General features: G+C 47.0%; 1 protein-coding gene across 6 annotated transcripts in view; it reads left to right on the top strand.

Annotated features, from left to right (window-relative positions):
* The window catches only part of AKAP8 (A-kinase anchoring protein 8), a 1,455,819-nt gene that overhangs the window by 832,142 nt on the left and 596,887 nt on the right, over window positions 1–26,790 (top strand). For all 6 annotated transcript variants that reach the window (XM_069603890.1, XM_069603889.1, XM_069603892.1 and 3 more), the window contains one exon: window positions 18,061–18,145. In XM_069603890.1, coding sequence (XP_069459991.1) covers window positions 18,061–18,145 — 85 coding nt within the window. The remainder of the gene's footprint in view (window positions 1–18,060; window positions 18,146–26,790) is intronic.

Raw genomic sequence — 26,790 nt, 5'->3', positions numbered from 1 at the left:
TCATACTCTGGTTGAAGGTATTGGGCTAGAGGTACCAAAGAAGGAGCTTTTGTTACCTATAATAAATCGTATGACAAATTTTAAATCGGGTATAATGAATACCATCCTGATTTTGGACGATTTGGTAAGATCACTTAAGTATGATGTTGTGTCACTTAGTGCTCAAAATAGTCCCTGTTCGAATTGTGACCGATCTGGTGAGTTTGCTGGCCCAGAAGCCACTAGGTCAAAACATGGGCAGTCGGTTAACCCAAGCGAGAGCAGTGGGCAGGGTATGGGTACTGTAAGAACTCATAATTGTGATGTCTCTGTGGTTATACATGTTCCCTCCAACCCACATCTGTCAATGCATGCCCACCTTGCTGCCAAAGTCCCCCCTATTGTTGTGCCAGCGGTTGAGACCGCAGAGGAGAAGTGGTTAGGGGGTTAGGGAGAGCAGTGGATGAGACAAAAGGCAGGCACATGAGTACCCCCTTCAGCTGCCCCTAAGAGGCCTTACCCCTGGTGGGAGTGATTATGAATGTACCCACATTGAATGGAGAATGTAGCGAGGATTGTGGTGCCTTGATTAACAAATCAAACCAGTGGGTTATTTCGAACATTCAGGACAGCCCTATTGATCCCCACCTTATCCTAATGGCTTGCAGAGTGTCGTTGGTGGGCTCCACTGTTATATTCACTGGTGGGGACTGTGTGGTGGTGACCTTCAAATGCCAGAATGTGACCGATTGGGTGGTTAACTCATACCTAGCCTCACCCTGTCCTAAACGCAGGGCATGTATGGTCCCGCCAAACTATTTATAACCCACGACAGGGAGGTGGGAACTGTTGCCCAAGTGGAAGTTGGGCCTGCGGGATCTGGGAATGTACTCCCCAACCGGATTTGCGGTCTTGTGGGATCTGGGCCTACACACACCCCAACCGGTCTCGCAAGCATTGTGCACAAGGGACTTCCAATCCACAGCTCTAATGGCACTGGCCACGGCCCTAGGGGTTTGGTGAGGGGCCATAGTTGCTGTGCGGTTAATGCTCCCAATTCTATGCTTGCTCGGAACCACTTTGTCTGTTTTGGCGACATGGAAAACATTGTATGACGTCTGCGGTCTGGGATAGGCCCAGGCCAGACTGGGGCTGTGGTGCGTGGCATTACCCTGGATTCTCTGATTACCGGCATAACCCCAGAGGTCGAGTATATGTCATTACTGTAGCAGCTAAAACAAGGTTGGCCTGTGCGCGAGATGGATGTTGTCTTGTTACAGGAGGCCTAGTCACGGGATGAAATCCATGTGGATGGGTTTGTTTCATGTCTGGAGCAGCCTGTGAGTAACACACGGGGGGCAGAACTATGGCGGTTTGTGTGTTCTGGTCAGATCGCACTGGGAGAGCCTGGTGCCTTTTATGCTCATGGTTAAGATCCACAGACCAGGCCTGGCTGACCTATTAGTTGCCAACTTTTATAATCGTCCCCACAAACAGTATGACAATAACTGTATGGGAGTTCTTGGCCTAATCTTGGAGGAGATGATCTCCCTGTCATCCGCGGGGAACGTGTTTGGTGCTTGGGGGAGGGGATTTTAATTCAAAATTGGGGGAGGCGCCTTGTAATCTGTTATAAGATGACACGGAAGATGTGTTAGGAATACCCTCAATCATGATGAATTGCAGGCTCTGCGCAGAGGGTCAGCTCCTGTGACATTACCTATATGAGTGGGAATTGCGCATAGTAAATGCCCGATTTAGCGCAGAGATCCCAGGAAGGGTAACTTTCTCATCGGTGGGAAGCTGCACAATTGACTATTTTTGTGTCCCTGTCAAATTCCGGAACCATATAGTGGGGTTTGGTATGGTTGATAACATCTGTAGTGACCACTTTCCCATTAAGTTAGACATCCGACTGGCACCTAAAGTTGTTCCATCTACCTCAGTGTACCCTCTGGTGTTGTCTGTGAATGCCACCGGACGAAGACTCAAATGGAAACATAGCAGGAGGACCTATTAAAAAGGTCATTCAGTTTAGCATGCAGGAACTGGAGAAGTTGCCGTCAGGGACCCTGGACTACGCAAACATCTCTGTAGAGTTTGGTTCATTATTGTCCAAGCTTTCCTCTGTGTTTTCCAGTGCTCCGGGTAAGCGCACAGGCTCGATGAGGGTGGGCTGATTCAACTCGTAATGCACAAAAGCCAAGTCAAAACTTCTTTCCATTTTGAGCCTTCCAGGGGGCTCAAAGACTACCATGTCCCGCTATAAGAGGGTTATGATGATATGACATTTATAACCCTCCTATAGATAAGTGTTTCATGGCGCGACGAGGCAAGGGAGGGGGAACCAGGTGACTTTGAGATCGCGCTAGTGTGGGAGCAAGGAGCAGTGCAGTACATGGGAATGAAAGTAAATAAATTGAATAAATAGAGCAATAAATAAATGTGTGGCCAGCTGGTGGCAAGTGCAAGGGTAAGTGCAGACATCAGGTGTCGAGTGCTTGTAAGAGGCTGTAGGGATACAGAAAACGGTCTCCAAGTGCGGGAGATGCCAGGGAGGCATTACAGCGATGCAACTGGTGGGGAGGGGACCTGGGCCCGAGATCAGAGGGTAACTAGGTGACCAGTGCCGTTTCAGCCAGGAATTCAGCAGGGGAGAGGAGGAGAGAAAGCAGAAGCAAAGAGGAAGGTTTTGAGGGGCTTCTGGAACCGGATGTGGTTCTCCTCACATTTCAGGGAGGCCGGAAGCTGTTCTAGAGGGAGGCCCCTGCCGAAGAGAGAGATCTACCACCAAATCGTTGCTTGGATAAGCGACTGACCCTGACGGAGTTGCAGGCGGATGAGCGAAGAGCTCGACGAGGAAGATATTTAGGAAGAGAGTTGAAGATATTGAGTATCCAGCCACAAGAAGGCCTTGTTGACCATGCAGAGGGTTTTTGAAATTAACCCTCGCAGCCACTGGGAGCCAGTGCAGAGATTTCAGTCCTGGAGAGATACGATCCCTGGGCTGGAGGCCAAGGACAAGTCTCGCAGTCCTGATCTGGATGAGTTGTAGAGGGCGGCGAGTAGAAGCAGGCAGATTCAGAAAGTGGCTGTTGCTGTAGTCCAGCCTAGAGAGAACCAAAGCTCTGGAGACAGTGCGCTTCTGGGGGAAGGAGAGGAAAGGAAGAATAACTCTGAGGAGGTGCAGCTGGTTGTGTGACTTCTTAGCGACATCAGAGATGTGAGGAGAGAAGGAGAGTGTGGAGTTGAAGATGACTCCAAGGTTTTTAGCTTCACAGGTGGGAGCAGGAAGGCGGGCCAAGAAAGGCCGGCCAGAGAGTGACGGGAAAGGAGGGAGCAGGTGTGCTGATGAGGAGACTCTCGGTCTTACTGGCATTAAGGCAGAGATCATTGGTGGCACACCACTCCTGGATGGCCGACAGACAGTCAGAGAAGAGAGAGTGAGAAGAAGTGGCAGAAGAGAGCCTTGAAATGAGTTGAGTGTTGCCCTCATAGCACTGAAAGTTGGGGCAGAGAGCGGCAATGTGGTGGGCAAGACGTGCCAGGTATTGGTTGAACAGGCAGGGAGAGAGGTTAGACCCCTGGGGAACACCACAGGAAGAGCTAGAGATCGAGGAGAGGAAGGACCCAAGGTAGACTTGAGAGGGTCGATCAGAGAGGAAAGAGGTCAGCCAAGCCATGGCCTGATCAGTGATACCGAGGTTGTCACATAAACAGTTGAGCAGGATTGCATGGTTGACCGTGTCAAAGGCAGAAGAGAGATCAAGTAAGATGAGGACACAGGGGTTGTTGGCATCGAGGTTGGAGAGCAGGTCTTCACGGATGTTCAGGAGAGCAGTTTCCGTGCTTCTGGCAGTCCTGAAGCCAGATTGATGGTCATGGAGACGACCAACAGATTCAGTGTGAAGATTAATCTGGAAGATGACCAGGAATTTCCCCAGGAAAGGAGTGATGGAGATTGGGCGATAGTAAGCCGAGCCGGAGGGGTTGGCTGGGGGTTCCTTGAGAAGGGGGTGCACAAGGGAGTGTTTCAGGGGGGAGGGAAGACACAAGTGGTGAAGGAGTGCTTGCGAAAGTCAGCCAGAGCAGGAGTCAGGTTATCAATGTGTTCCTTGATAGTTTCGGTGGAACAGGGGTGAACCTGTCTTGACGAGACTTTCATAGATCTGACTTGTCTAGAGACTTTGTCTGGGGAGATCAGGGGAAAGGCAGAGAAGGAAGGAGGGAGGAGAGGTGGCCGTAGAAGGGCCAGAGGAGGAGCAGGGGGGAAAGGGAGAGATGACAGAATAGCCTGAGTTTCAGAGATGAAATGAGAAGCCAGGGCCGTGCAGAGGGCCTGGGAGGGGGCAGGAGAGGTAGAGACTTGGCTACTAGGAAAAGGACCATTGAGGCGGAAGCATGGAATGCCTGGGTCGGTGCTTCTAGGGACAATGATACCAAGCTCCGTTGGGAGATAGCACAACGTGGTCCCCTGTATAAATACAATCTAGATATCATGGTCCGTAATGTGCCAGACAAGGCTTGGCTGTAACATTTCTCCTCCCTATATAGTGTCTGTCGCGGGGGAAGAGCACTGTGGGCCTGTTACTGTGGGTAGTCTAGTGAGCCTAGCTAATGGTGGCACCAAGACTAGTATTGTTTTTTTTTTTAGGTAGATGAGATCAAGCTAGCCATAGGATGCCAATGCTGTAACCGAGTCCGGGCCCAGATAATGTCCCTGCAGATCTGTTTATATACGGCCCTCGATTTCTGGGCCCCCGTTTTAGCTCTGGGTTTCAATGCTATGTGTGGGTGGGATAGTACCTCCTTCATGGTCTAACGTGATTATCCAGTCGATCTACAAATAGGGACTAAGGGCTTCTCCCGCCTCATTCCGACCTATATCGCTTTTAGATTCTCTTTTCAAAATCTTGGGTATCGCCATTTTTGCCCATCTTGAGGATTGCGTCACCCGTAGCAGGGTTCTCTCCCAGGTCCAGTTGGCTTTAGGCCGGGGCTGGGTACGGCAGAGCAGGTCCTCATTCTCCATTTAGTAACCGCATACTCACTTTAATGTAAAGGAGGAGCCTATCTACCTGGCATTTATGGACTCGAGCACGGCTTTTGATGAGGTGAATCGTGCAAAGTTGTGGAAGGTGCGTAGGTCCCTGAACTGCCCTTCGGCTTTGGTAATCCTTTTGGCCAGACTGCATGAATCCACATAGGTGAGTGCAAGGAGTGGCACAAATGGACATTGTAAGTATTTTTTTTGCAGTTGAGCTGGGGGTGTGCCAGGGTTGCATCCTGGCACCTCTCTTCTTCTGCTTGTATATTAAGGGCCTCTACAAATATCTTCTAAAATCTCTCCAGATGTACCAGTGTGTCGGTCTTTCCCAGCTCTGGTATATGCAGAGGACTGTCTTGATGGCGTGCACCCCGAGAGCTCTCCGGGCGCTTATCTCTACTTCTTAGATGGGTTAGACCTCGTGGTGAATGCAGCAAAATCAGCTGTAATCGTCTGGTGGAAGGGAAGACGCGTGGTTTAATTCAGGGCCATGCACTCCATGAGCAGTGTTCTTCCCAGGGTGGATCATTTCGACTAACTGGGGGACGGATTCCCCACCAACTTTTGTGCCACTGTTGATATATCAAAACAGTCTGGGCAGTTGAAGCAGGCCCCGGGCGGGGTTACTATGGCAATGACCATGTTCAAAGCCAGACCAATTGATCTACAGCACAAGCTGTAAAAAGGCAAGGCGGCCTAAGTGGCTAGATTTGGTATAGAACTGTGGGGCTATGCAAATACAAGGATTGGGACCTCCCGTATGATGTAATGGAGATTTTGCTTTTGGCCAGAAGGCCATTAACTAAGTCTTTTTACCGCTGATGTAAGAACAAATTCTGCAGCTGGTATAGAGATAAGAATGTTGATCCATTTACATGTAATACACCTATGGTGTTATCCTTTTTGTTACACTTGGGTAATCTGGGCCTCCAGATTGGTACTATTAAAGGATATTTTGCGGCACTTACTATTTTTAAGCGCACTTTAGAGGAAGTATCTTACCTTAAAATCCCTCTAATAAGACAGTTCCTAAAGGGATTCACAAATGTTTCCCTCCGATCCCTTTTCAAGTCCCGGTTTGGGATATCAACTTGGTGTTGAAATTCATGATGTGTGCTCCATTCGAGCCTTTACACTCCTGCCATTTGAGGCTGCTAACACTAAAAAAACATTAGTCTTAGTAGCCATTACATCTGCCTGAAGGGTGAGTGAACTTCAGGCTTTATTCTGTGTTAGGCAGAAACCTGTGCAGTTCCCTTAGGGACCACTGCAAAAGGCTTAAGACTACAGGTGTTGGCAGTAAACCCAATTGGTAGCAGTCTGTACCACCCAGATTTACCTGGTAGCTGTGGCTGAGCAGCCAGAATTCCCTCAAGAAGAGTTAGACAGTATATAGAGTATACAAGATAGGTACCAAAATACAGTAGCACAAGCAAACACTGATCAGAGCTTTGGTATCAAGTATAGAATTATTTATTTAAACACACACTTAGAAATACTCTAGCACTATTATTATAAGTAAGTTCAAAAACACAATCACTATTATCATATGTACAACCCTTATTCCTTATTAGACAAGTCTTAGTTAACACCACTTATTTCCAGACAGAGGTGAGCGCTTAACTGAAGATGGCACTCCAGTAAGTTTAAGAAAAAGGGAGGGAAAATGAAGAAATTAGGAACAGCACACAACACAATCCTTCAGAAGCACTTAGCAAGGCAGGAAAGTCAAAGTCTACTTGTGAGCAAAAAGTTCAAAGGCCATGCTCCCTCTTGGAGAGAGTAGAACACCACTGTGCCCAAGGTCACAAAGTTTAAAAGGCTTGGAGAGTCTTGCAGAGAGTTCAGAAATGAATCATTTCAGTTTAGAAAAGTTCAGTTAGCCAGCCTAGGGCCAACACAATTGGTAAGTTGAGGCTTTAAGAGTCACCCCACACAGACGGTTGCGAGGGAGGCCAGGCGGACACAGTACCTTTTTAAAGTGGAGAAGATCCTCCAGCGGGGGCAGTTGTTCCTGGCAGCGGTTGCAAGTCACGGCGTCGTCCAGAGGAAGAGATGATCTCGACATGGAGGAAGGCTGAAGGTCGTTGCACTGCCAGGGAAGAAATCAGCCGTGGAGTTCTCCGGTTAAAAGGTACTACCCTTTTATTTGCGGTAGTGGAGAAAACGTGGTATCCCGGTGGCACAGGCAAGGCGACCACGAGATGATCCGGGAAGGCGAAAAGGCGGGAAAACTGGTTATCTCCACCAGTCAAAGGAAGAAGACTCTTCGGATTGAAGATCTCCTCTGTCATCGGGAAAAGTGGTGAGACGGTTCAGCAGGGCTCCACCGGTGGTGTCGTCGTTGCAGGTCGGCTCAGCTTCTCCCTCTTCGGATTCTTTGGTCCTGTGGCGACGTCTGAAGTTCTAGTCCCCAAAGCCCTGCTTTTATGCAGAAAACCCCCATTCATCAGTCCTAGCTGTCACTCAAACATGCGGCTCACCACTGGGCCAATCACACCAGAATGCGACTTGAGTTGCTGAGGCAACTCAGTCCAGGGTGCCTAAACCCCCTCCTACGCCCCCTGTGGGACCCAGACAGAGTGGCACCACTTTTGGAGGCTTCTTTGGAGAAGCCCGCCAAAAAGTGGAACAAAGGGCTCGACTTGGGTTTGAGTCACAGAAGCGAACACAAACGCCATTTTGGAACCGAGTTTCGGCAAAAAATACCAACCGTTGAATTTATATTAATTTAATAAACCGGCGGTATGTTCGAGGCTATATTAAAAAGTGGTAGCCTCGAACAATGGGAAAATCCCATAAGAATAGATTTGCGATCGAATATAAAAAGTAGTATCCACTGCCACCAGCCAAAACTCGGTCGGGGGGGGACTGGACAGTGCCCTCTCGAACAGACGACCCCAGGGCAATCGAATTGCCCCAACCAGTACGTCCACAATATGATGGTTTGTACTGGTTCTGTTCACAATTTAAGACTAGTAAAGCCACTGATGACTTTACATGCCCTGGGAGACAGTAGTCAGTCCCAGGGTATGGAGTCTAGGTTTTGGGGTCGCTACGACACCCCTGGGTTACTGCATGGAGGGTGCTGTGTAACCCACATACCAAAAACACATGAAGCCCTATGGGGTAAAGGGCCCCATAGCCCACAAAACACATATACAGTCAAAGGAACAACTCAAATCATGTTTAAGAGTGGGAGAAAAAGAGTCTCACTCTTAGCAGGAGAAAAAAATAAACCCCAAAAAATCCAGCAAAGCTGCTGGGGGACTCGCTAGGTTTGGGAAATTAGCCTTAACAGAGAATTTTCCCTAACATCCTGCAAGCCTCCATATACAATTTCTTATAAGGATAAGTCCTTGAGGTGAAACCCACCTTTTTACCCAAAATCGTATCTGAATTCCATCTGACTCATCATTTTACCCTTCTCTTCCACCCTGGGAAGGAAGAGGAGAGGCTACACAGGCTTGATCCTAAACGTGCACTAAGGTTGGATAATACTGGCAATATCGAAATGCTACAAACTGTCAGGAAATGATCCTACAGAAGGCCTTCTGGCTCATTCGACCAGAGGCATGGTGACGTTCTCTGCATTAGAGAAGGGAGTACCACTAATAGATATTTGTGCGGCTGCCACATGGTCATCCGTGCATTCTTTCACCAAACATTACAGTTTGGACTCTTCTTCAGGCCAGGAAGGCTTATTTGGTTAGGCCGTGTTTCATTCTATGCACACGGATCCATGAGAATTATTAAATTGTCATTAAAATTCTAAATCCCTTCTCCAAAAATATTAGAAACTGCTTTGGAAGTCGATCATAAGATGAGGAATACGTTGGAGGACACAATCCATTTGAAGAACAAGTTACTTACCCCTGGCAACGTTCTTTCGACTGAATGTTCCTTTCACATATTCCTTATCGAGCCTCCCAACCTACCCTGCAGTAGAATTTCCCTTGATATTGCAGTCTGCGCTCTTAGGAGGAGTGACTGTCAGGTATGGGATAGATCCTGTATTCGTAAAAACGGAACTGAAACCAACGGACGCTGCATGCGCTATATATACCTTTGGTGACATCGACATCGAGACGGAGGCCTCAGAGGAACATCGAGTCGACGGGCATCAACTCGCAGCGCCCTCTGCTGAATTCTTTTTTCAGACGCAGCTAAGCTGGATATTGGAAATATCATAAGATATGGAATACGTGGGAGGAACATCCAGTCGAAAGAACGTTGTCAGGGCTAAGTAACTTGTTCTTCTGCTGGTTTCTGTGGCCAAATAATACTTTGTTGGAGGTCTCCATCTTTCTAGACGAGAAAGATCAGGGGAGGGGTGTGCATTGCACATTGTATGCTTGTATTTTTGTTCCACATCAGAACCATCAACCCTAATCACCTCCTTTTCCCCTTCATTGGAGTCCGGTGCCAATGAGGCTAATGAAGCAAAGGGGAGGAGCAGCCATCTTTGTCACTGCTCAGCTCCACTGCCTGCTTTGAAATTGTTGCCTGATCTTTCACTGATTAATGGGAACAGCAGGAGATTGACATAACTGTGTCCCATTGAGGGGGGGACGTGGCCTGGCAGCCATGGAGTAGGCTGAGACTCCATCATGCTGCGTGATCCGGCAATCGATCCTCTGTAGCGTATACTACCAGTCAACAGACTACTTTATGAAAACAGTATGGGCGTCTAAGGTGACGGGAAGAGGATGCGTCCACCCGCGAGTGAGTTGGTTCAGGAGAACGGGAGATCTGATACTGTGTGTCACGGTCTGAATGCGGCCGTATGATGGCAAGATGGCGGCCACGACAGAACAAAGGGACCCGTGACATCAGCTGATGCATAGGCAGAACAGGCTGCTGGAGCGGCGACCGATTACTGCGGCGAGAGGACGGGCGGAGGCTGGGTCAGAACCTCGCTGATCGCAGACACAAAGGCAGAAGGAACCGAAACCCGCGGAAAGCGCAGGCCGTGATATAAGGTGGCGCTGCGGGAGGAGCACACGGCGGCCGGCTGCCGCCCGCGGGAGCGCAACTGCGGGCCCGGCCCCCTGAGACGGTGATAAGCTGCCGGGTATATCCCATCAACGGAACTGGCAGCGCGTGCAGATATGTAGCGTGTGCGGCTGCCGGCAGTAACGCTTTCAGAGCCAGTGAAGAGGTGAGGGCTGGCGGTCCGCGACTATAAGCTGAGTGAGGGGCACCGAAAAGCACGCTGCCTACAAAGATGTGCACCTAGCCAGTAGACGACGGGCGGCAGATATGTGGCTTAATTGACGTGAAGCGCGGTAAATACAGTGAACCGTGCTGTGCTTATTTGTGCTAATTCGTTCTGTGCCGCTCCCCTGCGGGCTGGCAACTTAAAGCCAAGTGATGTAAGGTGGGGGGACCCTGCACATTGCGAGGCATTAAAAACTAAGGCAACTAGACCCCAGTAATGTGCTTGGGGAGACCTAACACTGCTGTTGCTGTGCAGGGCGGGCTGCACCCCTGCAAGGATCCAAGACGAGCCAGTTGTGGAAGGGGCTGAATATTAATAACGGGGGGAGTGAGAGGAGGAGCAAGGCCCCCCCCGGGCCCCTGGAACTGGGTGAAATCGGGCTCTCCCGAGGAGGGGGGGACATGATCATAAATAGCCCCCTGGGGGCTGACGCACGGTGAAGAGGTGGGACCTGGTGTCCCTGCGGCGGCTCTGCGGTCATTGGTGCGTGTGGGGAAGTAATAAATACGCACCGGTGTGGCCTGGATATCTGTATGGGCTGAGGTGCGAGTGGTAACAAAGTGGATGACTTAAAAGGCCAGCATCTGCAACAGACAATGAAGGTACGTGGGAGAACACAACCCACCTGAAATCGGAGTGCAGCACACGCCACCGTGTACTGCGGCTCTATAAGGGGTATGCGCCCGGGCCTGGATTGTCCAGGTGTTGCTGCGGAGCTGCAGGGGAATAGCACTGAAACGACACGGGGGGGCCCAGAACTGGACACGCAGACAGGGCCGCATTATGTTGTTTAAAGAACTCAGAGCCAAAAGCAAACAACCCACAATGGATGCCTTTGCTAAGACGCCATGAACTCCCACTGCCCCAGTGTCGGGCCCAGCGACAGTCCCCGTGGACGGTACTCCAGGGGGAGAAAATCACCAGGTCCTTGCAGCGATAACAGAGCTGAGGAACACATGGGGAATAGCATTGGTGGATTTACGAACAGCCTTAGAGAACAAGATCGATGCAGTGGGAATTGAAGTTACCCTGCTGCGACAAGACCTCAGGGCGCTGGCGTAAAGAACAAGTGGACTGGAGATTGCTGTGAAAACTAATACAGAAACCAGTACAAATAATGTGAAGGAGGTCCACCTATTAAAGCAGCAGGTAGCTGACCTGGAGAACCCAGCAGAGGAAGCGGAAGGCAGAGCGAGACGGAATAACATCTGAGTGGTCAGTTTGCCGGAGGGGGAGAAGGGCCAGAACCCCACGGACTATGTGGAAAACATGATCCTGCAAGAGATGGGCGGGGACAAGCTGTCACAAGGGTTTACTGTCGAACAAGCATATCGGGCCCTGATGAGAAAACCACAACCCGGGGCCCCTCCTCGGGCGATAATTGCGAGAATATTAAACTATAAAGACAGAGAAAAAATCCTGGCATATTTTCGTAAAGGTGGGACGATAGAAAGGGCATCTACTAACATCACAGCGTACCCTGACTACACAGTGTTGGTGCAAAGGCAAAGATACAGCTACGTGGCAGTCAAGAGTTGGCTACGCGCGGCTGGGATCAAATACATGCTGTTGTACCCTGCAAGGTTAAAAGTTTTTCACAAAAGTAAAGCGTTCTTTTTTGAGACCCCGGAGGATGCGGTGGCGTGGCTGGACCTGCAGGGCTGCCCGGATCGAGATGAGGAACAAGATCGTTGGAAGCACGATAAGTGAGGGAGATGCCGTAAGATCATTGGAGTGCTGAGTAAAGGGGAGCCCCATTACGTTATGTTTGAATATTTGTACTGCATTATGTCACTCTCTGACCTATCGATCCTGTTGGTCTGGAATATAGGCATAAAGTTGACTGGGAAAAACTAGCGGTAATAAACAGGAGCAGTAGAATGGAGGCAATCAACCCCCCAAGAGTTAGTAGTAACACAGCCACTAGGGCGGTTTGACCCTGTTGAGCCGCGAGTACGGGCAATTGCTAGAAAGGGCTAGATGCAGGGGTGCCTGAGATCCAGGGATGGAACTGGGCAACAGTTGGGGAGGGTGTTGTTGGGATGGGACAGGGAGGCGGGAGGTTGGGGGGTTTGTTGGGTTTTTAGTGGGGTGTTTAAGTTGGGATGCGAGCCTACACAGACAAGTCAAGCAAATGGATTTGAACCAGACAAGGGAAAGGGGGAGAGGGATTCTGCTATGCCATGGGGGATCTTAAAGTGGTAACCTGGAACGTCAGGGGGCTCAACAGTTACCTGAAGAGGAATAAGGTCATGCTATACCTACGTAGACAAAAGATAGATATAGCCCTACTGCAGGAGACGCATCTGACGAGAGACAAGTTGGAGATGGTTGGGGAAAAAATGGAAGGGGACGGTGGTGGGGTCGGCGCACTCGGCATATGCCAGGGGAGTGATTATCTGGGTGGCGCCACATGTTCCATTTCAACTGCTACAGACGCTGGTTGAAGCAGATGGGAGGATGGTCATAATGAGGGGGCTGGTGGAAAATAGGGAGATAAGTGTTGCGAATACGTATGCCCCGAACCAGAACAAAGCAGCATATTTTAAAACATTGCAACAACCTCAGCATGTGTGCGGGAAGTGCAGTGATCTGGGCAGGGGACTTTAACTGTGTACTAAACCCTAAAGTAGATAGATCAGACGGGAAAATAGATCAGACCTGCCCCAGTGGCTAAAGCGTTGCAAACACTACTGAATGACTTTGGGTTTGAAGATGTATGGAGGGCGCGACACCCCCTAGAGAGACATTATTCGCATTATTCTGCCCCGCAGCGATTACATACGAGGCTAGATTATGTTTTTGGAACACCTGAGAAAGTGGCAGAGACCACGTTGAATACAGAGCGAGGGTCCTCTCGGACCACTCGCCTCTGATCCGGGGATGGCAATACTGTCCCCCGAGGGCGAGGATACTGACATGGCGCCTCAGAGCAGAAGCACTAAGGGACCCCCTCTTTAGGGAGGATATGAGGGAGAAGATACTTAATTACTTCGAGACAAATACTGGTAGCGTGGATTCGGCGGGTACATTGTGGGAGGCCTTTAAGGTAGTGATGAGAGGATTAGCTATATCAAAATTACAAAGGACTGCAAGGCGGGATCCTGGTGGATCTGTGGGAAGCGGAGAGCGAACTGGAAAGGGCACAGAAGGGAAGAAATTATGTTAAAGAAGATGCTGAAGGGATACTCGGGCTGCAGCAGAAGTGTGCTGGGCACTGGGAGAGACTGTGTAACCTCAACTATAAAAAATATATAGAGAGACAGCATGCAGGAGGGGACAAACCTGGGAAGATCCTGGCATGGCTATATAAGAGTGAAACCCCTAGAACCATGTTCAGGACTGTTAGGCAGAAACCTGTGCAGTTCCCTTAGGGACCACTGCAAAAAGTTTAAGACTACAGGTGTTAGCAGTAAACCCAATTGGTAGCAGTCTGCACCACCCAGATTTACCTGGTAGCTGTGGCTGAGCAGTCAGATTTCTCTCAAGAAGAGTTAGGCAGTATATAGAGTATACACAATAGGGCCAAAAATGCAGTAGCGCAAGCAAACACTAACCAGAGCTTTGGTATAAAAGTATATAATTATTTATTTAAAAACACACTTGTAAAATACACTGGCACTAATATGTCAAGCAAGTTCAAACACGGTCACTATAAATATATACACCTCCCTAGTTAATTATTTGACAAGTCTAGGTTAAGACACCACTTATTTAGCAAAACAGAGGTGAGCGCGTAACCGTAGATGGCAGTCCAATAATTTGTTTAAAAAGGGAGAGAAAAGGCAGAATAGGAAAAACGCACAGTACCAACACTTTTAATAAACCACAGCAAGTCAAGAAAGGCAGGGTCTACTGTAGAGCAGAAAGTTCATAGGCCAGGCCCACTCTTGGAGAGAGCAAGGCGGAATGTGCCCAAGATCACATAGTGGAAATGCACTAAGTCTTTGCAGAAAAGTCAAGAGGTTGGATCAAGTTAGAGAGGTAATGTTAACAGGTCCGAGGTCACCCCAGGATAGAGAGTCAAGGATTTACGGGACACCTTGGACAGTCTGTAGCAAGGGAGACCAGGCGGGACACAGTACCTGAAATGGTGAAAAATGCGAATTGGTTGGTCCCATCAGCTCAAGGGGTAGAAGACTCTCCTGGAAAAAGATCTCCTTTTTCGTCGGAAAGTGGCGAGTTTCGTACAGCAGGGCTCCACCGGTGGTGTCGTCGTAGATGGCTCAGCTTCTTCCCTCTTCGGATTCTTTAGGTCCTGTGGCGACTTCTAAAGGTCCAGTCCCCAAAGCCCTGCTTTTATGCAGCAAAACCCCCATTCAAAAGCCTAGCTGTCACTCAAACATGCGAAGTGGTGAGCCGGGCGGCTCACCACTGGACCAATCGCACAAGAATGCGACTTGAGTTGCCAAGGCAACTCAGTCCAGGATGCCTAATTCCCCTCCCACACATCCTGTTGACCCCAGAGTAGCACCATTTGGAGGGCTTCTGTGGAGAACCCCGCCAAAAGTGGAACAAAGGGCTCGACTTGGGTTAGAGTTTCAGAGGCGAACACAAACGCCATTTTAAAACCGAGTCCCGGCAAAAAAGACCCAACCGGGGAATAAATATTAAATAAATAACCCAGCGTTATCTTTAACATTGCACCAAAAAGTGGTGCATTTAAAATGAATGGGAAAATCCCATAGGAAATATTCCGGTGGAATATTTTGCGTGGTATCCACTGCCACCAGCCAGAAACTCGACAAGGGGGGGACTCGACAGTGCCCCCTTGAAAAACAGACCCAGGGGCAATCGAATTACCCCTACCAGTACTTCTACAATATGATGGTTTGTACTGGTTCTGTTCACAATTTAAGACTAGTAAAGCCAATGGTGACTTTACATGCCCTGGGAGACAGTAGCCAGTCCCAGGGTATGTAGTCTATGTTTGGGGGTCACTATGACACCCCTGTGTTACTGCACTGAGGGTGCTGTGTAACACACTTACCAAAAACACATGAAACCCTATGGAGTAAAAGACCCCATAGCCCATAAAACACATTATAGTCCAAGGACATTCTCAAATCATGCCTAAGAGAGGGAGAAAAAGAGTCTCACTCTTAGGAGAAAAAAATAAACCCCAAAAATCCAGCAAAGCTGCTGGGGGACTCACTAGGTTTGGGAAATTAGCCTTTACAGAGAATTCTCTCCAACAAGGACGATAACAAGAGAAGATGGGAGGGTGGTTGAGATGCAGGGGGGAGTCAACCAGGAGTCCGTAGATTACTACAAGCGGCTCTATGGAGACGATGGGGAGGATAATAGGCGATCTATTTGAGACAACAATATGATACGATAGGCATCGCTGCTGGAGGTGAACGACATCCGATATCCCTATATGCAGATGATGTGCTGTTGTATATACGACACCCGGAGGAAAACCTCCAATATATACTGGAAGTAATGGCGAGAGATGCCGAGATGTCTGGGATAGTGGTGAACCCACAGAAGTCCAGCATGTTTCCATTAGGCGGATACAAAGAGACCCCCTAGATCAACTGCCGGTGTTACAGATCCCATGGGTTGTAGGCACGTTTCGCTATTTGGGGATGGACCCATACCACACGGTGGAAGATGAGTATAAGTTCAACACAGAGGTAGCTATCAAGAAAATCGAGAATTGCATGAGGTTCTGGGTTAAACTACCCCTTGCTATGATGGGGCGTGGAGCGCTGCTGAAGATGGTGGTTCTGCCAAGGCTCCTGCATTACTTTGGGAATATCCCGCAATGGATACCAAAGAAATTCTTTGCTAAATTAGACAGTATGTGCAGGGATTTCCTGTGGCATAGCATGCGGAATAGAGTGGCCCTTTGGAAGCTCCAGAATTTTCATGAGGGGGGGGCATAAAATTGCCCAATTATGAAGTCTACTATGTAGCAATCCAACTGCAATATGTCGCTAAATGGCTTTCAGATGAAGTGACCTCTGAATCCAGGCTGTTTGGACAAGAGTGTGGCCCATTTTACTTGAAGATGTTGTGGCTGCGCAAGACAGAAATGGTAGGGCGCCCCAAGTTGATGGCACTTGGGTGGAGGATGTGGCGCAGAGCATGCCAAATGATGGAGAACCCGTCCGCATGCTCCCCGCAGGTGCCACTTGTGGCACTGGCAGGGGGAGATGAGCAACTGAGGATGATGATGATCAGAAGTCACTGGGAGCCGGTTGAGTTGGTAACAATGGGTGACATATGGCAAGAGGGGACTATCACAAGTTTTGAGGCGCTCGGAGAGGAAACTGGGTTACACACGGGCCAGTATATCACGTAACATAGAGTGGTGCAGAGAATTAAGAATACATGGCATGAAATGGTATTGATGGAAGAACCTGATGCTACCATAGATATATGATATAGCGGAGGGAGGACATGAGATATCCAGAATATATGAGATGGTGATGTCTAAGGTTGGCAGGGAAGTAGTACAATTGAGACTAGACTGGAAGGCGGAAGTGGGAGCCCCGATGGATGATGGGTTGTGGGAACGAGCCCAAGGGTACCACAAGAAGGTCTCGAGGAATGAGAGATTGAAGCAAATACAATTGTATATCGCGCATAGGGCGTATATGACACCTCAAAGGATATCGAGGTTTAAAAATGCAGGACGGCAGGCATGCCCTAAGTGTGATGAAGAGAATGCGGGCATGGTGCACTTGTTCTGGTCATGCCCGGTTATTGAGCGCTTCTGGAGCGAAGTGGAAGAAAAGCTAGCGGAAAAAGGGGTCAAGATTGTGGTGGATACAGTGTGGGCCTGTTTGTTGGGGAGATTCCCTAGACCACGGAAACTTCAACATGTGAGCAAACTAAAGAGCCTAGCATATGTGCTTGCAAAGAGAAGAATTGCTATGGGGTGGAAGAGATGCCACAGGCCACGATTAGAGGTGTGGTGGAAAGATCTGCAGAAATGGGCGGAGGTGGAAACCATGGTATGGCTAGAAGCGAATAATGCCAGAGGGGAGGAGGAGGCAGAGACCCTGATGGCCTGGAAATTACTAATAGCGGAGTTGTTTGGGACAATACAAGATCCATCGGAATCCATAAAAGGGGAGACCCTACTATAGGATGTGAGAACAAAATATAAGAAGTAGTAGGCTCGAAATGCGGGGTGGGATAAGGGGAGGAGTGAATAAGATGAATCAATATAATATGGAAATGTTATCAATATACTGCAAGTTTGGTTTGTATTATTTGTTTGAATAATTTAATAAAAATTGTTTAAAAAAAAAAACAGTGTCCCATTGAACTTTTACATGCCTGATCAGAATAGCTAACTGATCTCCCCAAAGAAACCTGGTGTCCTACGTTTATTGAGTTGGATGCTTCAAAATCAAGAATAGCGTCACTGCCAGCATGAAACAGCTAGATATAATTGAAGAGTTGGTCTTCGGGGAAACACTACAGATGAGCAGCAGACCAGCCACTTTTGCTTCCTCAAAACAGCCAAATACATCCAAAAAAAAAGCACTTCGAATATATTTTTACTCTGATAAACTATACCTTCTATTGGGAATGGGAATTCTTTTTTTTTAAATCATTTGTTTACCAATTCCCCCAACAAACGAGTAGGGACTAATGAGGAGTAATATACTTCAGCTTCCAAAGTTTATCTGGAGTCTTTCATACAGGTGAGTGAGATTCAATTTTCACACAATTTTGGCACACATATATATGCTTGTATGGCTTTTCTTTACCAGTTTGTGTGGTTCCTAAAGTCCGACAAAAGAGATGGCTTTGAAATACAAAATGTAATGTTAACCTAGATTTTCTTTATCAGGGGAAGAGGATGATGAAGAGATGAAAAGGACAAAAAAGGAGAAATTACGTAAAAAGGACAGATTGCGTGATCGTGCAATGGACAGGTATATAGAGTTGATAGTTCTTCGTCAAATTGTAACTTGGTTGTCTTGCACATTTTGAATACTTGGAGATGTTTTATGGATAGCTGAATTCTTGTGTGTTTGAGTCATTGGCACTCTCATTTAATGCAGTGATAACCTGCGGTTGTGCCACAAACACCTACTAGCACAAACACCCCCCATGCCGTCGATCCTTTTTAAGGGTGCATTTAGAAGAGGCCTGTGGTCTTCTGCTGCACTTGTAACCATCATTTCAGTATGTTACAGCAGCAGCTCTTCGGATGTGCACCTGCAGATCTGCATTGGCGGGTAGTGTGTGCGTGTGTATCTGTGTAATATACTGATTTTGAAGAGACAGAACCGCACAAGCACAACCCAGTGTAAGTTTGGGTAACTTGTACAAATGGGGTCCTGGTTTGAATCCTCTGGTCTCTGTGCAGTATCTTGTCTTTAGTTAAGTCAGCTGAGAATACCACTGACTGCCCCAATTGTAATAGTTAGGAAAATGATGTTTTCTTGTTGCATTTCAATGGGCGGCTCTCCCCTAAAATCATTGTGTAGCTTTGCAACATACTTGTTTGCTCATAAGCTTCCAAAGGAATTTGGCATTACAAGGAGCCTTTTAAAAGGTCAATACAAACAAATCTACAGATAGACATGGCAATCAATATCCTTCTATCCTGCTCCCTCTAAAGATTCCTAAGTTAGTGTGGAGCCTAGAGCATTATGAAGATGTGGAAACTGAAGCTTTTTGCCATTTATCCATTTTTGCTCATGCGGTTCAGTGCACAGCATCTGCTGGTGCTCCCGGTTTGTACCTTCTGGTACCACCACTATGCAAGCGTCGTCTTTTCAGCATTTTGGTTGGGATGGAACCCAACGTCCTACCAGTACATTGTTGCTGCATCATGAGGCACTTTCTTTCTACAACGTATCTATAAGCTGTCCTCATGATTTCTTGCAGTTTGCTTTTTCTTTCCTTAGTTTCTAGCTTTTCATCCTTTGCTGTGCATCAGGGTTGTAGGCATCAAGTTCTACTGTCTGCATATGAAATCTTTTCCTGAAGCCACACGTCGAGTTTATGAAGTACTTGGAGCCTCTCGACATCACTGACGTCTGCCCCTTTCTGCCAGAAGCTCATTCATAGGATCATCCAGAGGAATCAAGCGCACATGTCTTGGCTGGGCCCAGTTCCCCCCTCAGCCCACACACCAGTCTCTGTGAGGTAAGGTGAGTCTTTTGCTGTCAGATGGTCACGCTCAGAATGTGGTTAGGGTTAGATAACGCAAGTTGAGTGTACATTAAATAAAGTTTCCTATTCCTCTGTTAGCTAGCACATTCCCTTATCACTGCTTGAGATATGAGCCACAAAATGGGGAAATAAATACGTTTCTGTATCATTCACTGACCTGACATAAAGTGAACTTTTCTAGTCTGCATATGTTAGTCTGAAACATAGCCTCTAGTTAGGAGCTGCAGTACGGTGGACATTCCTGGTCTAAAACCCCAATATTTGTAATATTGAGAAATGTTTGCTTTCCCCATTATGGGAATATGAAAGACACAAGAAGTCATGCTCAGTTATTCTGAGATTTCTTCTTTGAAGTGCTTTAAGCGTCTGTGTTGTAATTTGGTTTCTTAAGAGTTGGAGTAAACATTATGGGGTCCACCTTCAGTTCACCCGGAAAGGAATGGTAATTTATCATGCTAGCAAACACTGTTCTAGGTGTAATGCTATGAAGCAAGCAAGAAACCGGATATTTAGTACTAACCAGGCAAATATTGAGACAAAGTAATCAGGCAAACCACATAATTGATACAATTAAACCTTTGGGACTGGAAAACCTCTTTGAATAAAGGCTTTTTTCACTGTATTCCAAACTTGGAGTGTACATTACATATTTTCACCATTCAAGTATGCCCAGGCTGATACAGTTATAACAAGTCACTTTCTCCTTTGTCAAGTGCTTTTTTTACTATCAATTTGCAAAACCAATTCCCTGTCTGTTGATACTGGATGCAGTCCATACATCTTTAAAGAATCTGTAACTCTAACTCTCCCCACTGACTGTGCATAACTTGTATCCCTCACTATAATCGTATTTCTGTTCACTCCTGATTATTATAACATTTGATACAGGTGAATATACTAATAGATTGGTGATTTATGTTTTTATGTTGCCTACTAGGTCATCAGGAGTGTACGTCTACTGACTACAATAGCATTAAATACCATACAAACAACTATGGGTCAGTGGTGCGGACTCAAAAAGAAAAGGGTTTAGTCAGAGTTGTACAGTGGGTACTGAGGCTACTGCAGCCTAAACTCACCTAAACCCTCTTTGTTCAATGTATGATACATTTGCATGCTTGTCACTAAGGGTAGAAGATTGGAGAAAGATGAAATGGTGCATGCACGTATTATCTTACTCCAAAACATGATCTTGCAAGACATGAGGAGACTTTTTGACAAAGATATTTGATTTGAAAGAAAATAAAAATCGAAATGCCTAGCTAATAAAAACAAGAAAAGCATACATTAGATTCACTTTGGTTGAATAAACTGTTGGACTTACCTCCAAGTTCACCAGATAGCTAAGCGTTTTAATAAAAAATGTACCTGAAAATGACAGAAATGCATATTACTGTGTTTAAATGAGCTTAATCTAAGACTCCGGCTTACGTGGTAGCTTTAATTTTAGCTGGTAGCGAAGTAAAGATGCAGGAATGGTTTCTTAATGCCCTTTGTTCAAATTTATAGGGAGAGTTTGTCAGAATACAACCTAAATTTCTTACTAACATAGTAACATGCTTTCACAAGAACATATTCCTTTGTGAGTATTTTCTTTAGACTCAATTCATTAGCAGAACAGACTATTCATGCTCTAGATGTTTCCATAGCTCTTGCATAGTTACTTGAGAGGAGAAAGACTTTTATCGTTTTCTAGAGAGGCATTTCTTAGTATTAATTTTAAGTCTTATGGTCAAGTTATTTTCACATTATTTATATCACTCTTTTTTCCAACAACACTACATCTTTGCTCAGGAGCAATACGCAAGGAACACTACTGTGACCATGTCTTTCTTGAAGGAGGTTCCTTTGTCAGAAATTAGCAACTTTGTGGAAGTTTATTCATGTATTTTACAACAGTATTGCATGGATGTTGATGTAGGAAATGATGCTAGAGCAGGTCAACTAACGTTGCGTTAACTTTGAGACTTGTATTTTTCCATCCCCGTATGTACTGCTTTAAGAGCAGAATAACTCTGTACATGAAAATGTCTCACCGAAAGAGATCGTACCTGTAGTGGTGGTTCTCCACAGTACTATTCATTCATAGGCTTGCTGTCCGCCCCAAAAGAATTTGAGTTGTCGGGCAGTTTCCTTTGCAATGGCAGAGTTTTTTTAAGTCGTAGGCTTCTCGTGTTCCTCTCCAGGGTGAAATTTCTACAAATGGGTAATATGCAGAAGAGCAGGATGGCAATACAAATAATGCAGAAGCCCATGTGTCATGGTGATGCATAAGCTGCATGACCTGGGGTGCTCAATAAAGAGATGTTGCCTTTAAAAAAATAATTTTCTTTTTTACTGTGGAAAGTGTGGAAGTGGGAGACAGGCTAAAATGAGGAAGACCGTGTGGAAGACCCCAGACAGAGCCACTCTTCTGGGCCAGGGAATTGAGTGCATTGTATGCAGACGGACTTGGTCCCCCCTCTGACAATAACAGGCAGGATTCACCAAAAAGTGGGACCACAAATGCAAGTCTTTGTAGAAATCAGGAACATGTTTATTACAGGTAGAGAAGACTCCCCCCTACCAGCCGAGTATGTTAGGCACACGGGACACAGGTGATTGTCTGTTCTGGGCTGCGGGCACAAGGCGGGGCATTGCTGGCAAGCATACTAGCTATGCACTCTCTGGCACGGGACCCGGGGAAAGGTTTGCATAGGGAGCAAGGAGGAAAATAGCCAGTGGATCATCTATAGTGGTAGAAGGGTGGTGAAGGTTGAGAGAGGGGGGGGGGGGGAAAGGAATTGAGAGTGGAAGACAGACAGACACACACACACACACTAAAAGGGAGGAGGGCCTCCTTAGCTTCTCTTTCCCCAACTACCACACGGTCAACCCACCACACTGCCAGCAGCCAAAGGGGACCCGGGTCCTCTCTCCACATACTTATATAAGGCTGTTGCTCCCACCCGCTCTAGAGCCAGGTGTGATAAACCTGAAGGTGTCTCCCTGACTAGTCCACAGGGACCTGTCATCCAGGTGGCCAGGACACGGCCATCACTATTGGATCCAATTCCTGGGGGTGGACCAGTGAGAGAGGATCACCTGGATGAGGGGGGGTCCTCTGGGAGTGGAAGTGGGACACCGACAGGTGAGACGCGGTATACCCCTTCACATAACACTTTTCCCCATCCTACTTAAACACTGTATGCCCCCCCCGCCCTCCGACAAAAAAAACACTTTCGCACAGTACGAAAGATGACGGACAAACACCAGAGCCGTTTACCTGACATGTCCAACACAAGGGTCAGGCAAAGTCGGGCAATTGACCAGAATCACGCACACTTGACGGCCTTTCCCTTCCCCACAGGGATAAAAGGTGGAGCATATGAGCACAACGAGCAAGACAGACCGCACGACGAAAGCGCTATAGAAGTACGGCAGTTCAAGAGGAAGAGAAAGCCGGCGAGGACCGAAGGGGCGACCAGGAGAGAAGCGACTTTGCCCTTTCTGCCCCAAACGTGCAAAACCTCAGTGGAAGGAATCGTAAGACTGTGAACAATAATCGGCGTGAGTTGCAGCAGATGTCACCTGTATATGGAACCCTCCTACGCTGATAACCAAGCCAGAGAGAGACTCCTGCTACCGTTGTACCGTCCTTGACTCCAGAGATGAGAAAAACCAAGCGTTTCATCACAGTTGGTGAGTTTAGGGAAGAGCCGATAAGAAACCGAACTGTGATGAATAAAAGTTGCAAAGTGGCAGAAAAGTGAAGTTCAAAGAACTGTTAACGGTAAGGGAAAACCAGCTGCAACGGGGTCTGGCACCACGTGGGTGCTTTATTCAAGAAAGACTGGTTGATCCCACATTTGTTAAAACTACCGATACCAGAAGGCCCTAAGAGAGCCGCAAGGAAAAGGTCCAAGTCGTCATACAAGGTTCTAGAAAAATCCCCCTGTACAGTCAAATCTTTGACTGGCAAACCAGTGAGACCCAAAGGGAAGTGAATCCTGCATCATAAGAAAGTAGAAGTAAATGTAAAGTTGGCAAGAGTGAACCCGGCGGAGGGATGCTGATGGAAGGGGACGAAGCCTAAAGTCTCAATGAACAGTGTGTTGATAAAGGTGAACCCGACAGTGGGATGTCCACAGTGAACTGTTTAAAAGAACATTAAGATTTGTGAATGCAAGAAGAGAAATTGAGTTGACAAAACCTGTAGTGAACCTGACAGAGGGAGGCAAACAATGGAGTAGGGTCTGAGCTCGGAAGAGGGGGATCTAGGGGTGAAAAACCATCACCCGCTGACATGTGAATGCAACAGAGGAATCTTTTGAATACAAGCCGGAGTGGATGCTGATATTCAAGAGAGGGGGAGAGAGGGGGACCCAGTGGTGAAAAGTCATCAACCAACATACAAGAAAGGAACTTTTGTTTATTATTTTGGACACATCAGGTGCTCGAAAGAAAGACTTTTTGTAGAAAAGAGACTTTACCACCGACAGTCCTGATATTGGAGAGCGGAACTGTAGTCTTGTGCTTAGAAAGCTTGTTGTGCTCAGGAATCCCGCCTTGTCCCGTGCTCAAAACGTGGGGAAGGGAGAACCCCGACTACCGCATCCTGATTTATCATTTGTGAACATTTCTTTCTTTCTTTCTTTCTTTCTTTCTTTCTTTCTTTCTTTCTTTCTTTCTTCCTTTCTTTCTTTCTTTCTTTCTTTCTTTCTTTCTTTCTTTCTTTCTTTCTTTCTTTCTTTCTTTCTAACACTATCCTCCACTTTTTGGTATTAGCTGTAAGGATTGGCAATAGATTTTTCCTAGTATAGGCCCTTTTATTTGACAGGACACCACTAGGACTGCCTTATTATTTGGTCATTACTTGCTACCATCTTAGATTTAGGATTAGATTAGGCGTTTTTCCAACCCGCATATACAGTTTAACACCCTTGAACTGTGATCACTTGTGTCTGTCTTTACTGTTGCCACCATGAGTTCCTTACACAGGATGTAGGGCAAGTGTCCCTCCAGAGCCCGCCCCCACCCATTGCCACACCAGGGAAGAACTGGTTTATGTGTGGTTCACAGGGAAGGGGAGATGGCAATTACAGGGGAAGGTGGGCACACATTCTTGGGTAATTACTTGTAGGCATGGACAAATGATGACTGGGCAGCGGAAGAGGTCCTCAGGAAAGGGTCAGCCCTAGGCTGCAGAACTGGTGTTATGGCTGTAACTTCTAGCAGCTATTGCCGGGGAACAGGTTTAAGTCTCGGGGGAGGGCAGGGGTTTACCAGGCTTCGGAAGGAACGGAATCCCTTTGTATGCGCAAGCGGGAGGGCTGAAGTTCCACAGACCCCCACAATATAGTCTTCGGCAGTACATGATGAAACATACGTTTGGGGGAAAAATGAAGTGGAAAATGCAGAAAGCCCACAGTAAACAAGTGACACATAGGTGAAAGCCAGGTTGAGGCTCTCTGGGTCCACTTGCGGAGACGGTCATTTCCACAAAAGCTGATCCAATATTATGGTGAATATTCAAATCTGAGCTTCGACAGCTATTCCCTTCAGAGGAGGATGTCTCAAATGTAATGTAGGCAATCCAAAGTAATAGAATCCTGCTATCACACTGCCTCCTTAAGGCATCTTGATGGGAAACTTCAAGATGGAAGATGGAATTTTGTTTTCAGAGCCAAGAAGCTTACAGCTACTAACCAGAGTAAAAATCAGACAGAGAGGTTCTGCAAAATATAGTCTGTATTAAACAAAACTGCCAGCTATTAATTTCTGATGGTGAGTACACCAAATACAGCTCCTCCCTGCAGCAGCACTAGGGTTGCGCTATGATATTTAGAGACTGTATTCCTATTCACACATCTTTCTCCCATATCGGCATAGTCAATATCGAACTCTCTGAAAGGTCCTACAGGGCGTGGCAGTTTTCCCCGTAATGTTCTGAGGGTCATTCCTGAATTGTATGTCTGGCATGTCATGCAATTTATTGTTAATTTTGCTAAGTGCTCCTGTAAGTTGGGGACAAACCATTCTTCCTGAATGTCTGCTGCAATATGTTTTGTTAAATGCGTTGGAAAATGTAGTTGTTGAAATGCTATTTGTAATAATTCCACAGGCATCACTACCTTTCCTGTCGTTTCTCGTCGCTATATTAAATCTGCAGATGACTGTTTACATCCTCTTTTTCCCCATAATTCTTGCTCTTCTGGAGGTGCACGTCTCTGTAACTCAATTATTTGCAGTATGGGGGTGCAGTTGTACCTCTCCTCTTGCACTTCAAGGTTCTGTGTTTTTACAATGCGTTCTAGCGGCTGGGAGACATTAAAGTAGGCTTCTTCTTTTGTGGCAGCACCTGCTGCTGCATTCACGCACAAAATCACATCCGTGTTGGCATTTTACCAACGCTACCACTAACGGGTCTGCTAGTGCCTTAATCAAATCATTCAGTAGTGCTGCATGTTGTAAAGGTGAGCCATCTGCTCACCTAAACCCTCTTCTTCGTCACTGTGACAACCCCGAGTGTACTGTTGTCACGTATGCCGAGTCAGAATAGATTGTCACTGCACATCCTTTAGCTCTATCTAATGCTCCAATTAGCGCAGTCAATTCTGCTGCTTGTGCTGAGTAGTGTGATGGGAGGCGTTTCTGCACCATAACTTCGTACTCCTCCCCTTCTATTCTTACCACTGCTGCTCCTACATGTTTTTCTCCTGTGTCGCTGCCAATTGATGCTGACTCATTCAAAAAATATATTTCTTCGAGCACATTTTCGCTTGCTTTTGGAATATCTTCTTCTTCCTCATATGTTGCACACTCATGTTTTTGTATGTCTTCTACCGTGCAGGGCTCTGTAATGAATGTAGCAGGGTTCACACTTTTACATCTAACTACATGGACATTTGGGCTGGATATTATTTCATAAGCCGGTGCTCTTTGTGTGGTGAGTGTCGATTTTGATCTCTCCAGAAAGGCAAATAGTGAATGCTCTGCATACAGAGTTACTGAGCATCCTATTAGAATGGTAGCGCTTTTCTCTATCGCGAAGGCCGCTGATGCAAGGGCTTGTTCGCACGCGAAGTGGCCCTGCATCACTGAGTCTAGTGTGCCGCTGTAGTAGGCCAATGGCTTGTGGCATAGTGATGTCTTTTGTGGAAGCACTGCTGTCATCAGTATTTCATTGCAGTGTGACAAGAGGTAGAACTCCCGGTCATAATCGGGGTTTGCTAATACTGGGGCGTGTGGGATGAGATCTTTTAATTTGAAGTATTGTCATCATGTCCTGAGTCCATTTTATTGGGGCGCTGTTCTTTTTGCTTCTTGCAATGCTTGCAATAACAGGCGTGTATAGGCTGCATAATCCAGAATTCATGCACGGCAGTAATTACAAATGCCGAGAAATTTCTGCATG

The sequence above is a fragment of the Ambystoma mexicanum genome, chromosome 3q, assembly GCF_040938575.1.
Source record: "Ambystoma mexicanum isolate Mex_15411 chromosome 3q, UKY_AmexF1_1, whole genome shotgun sequence".
In the NCBI taxonomy this organism is placed as follows: domain Eukaryota; kingdom Metazoa; phylum Chordata; class Amphibia; order Caudata; family Ambystomatidae; genus Ambystoma; species Ambystoma mexicanum.
Note: the sequence above shows the minus strand (reverse complement) of the source record. Positions and strands in the feature narration are given on the sequence as shown.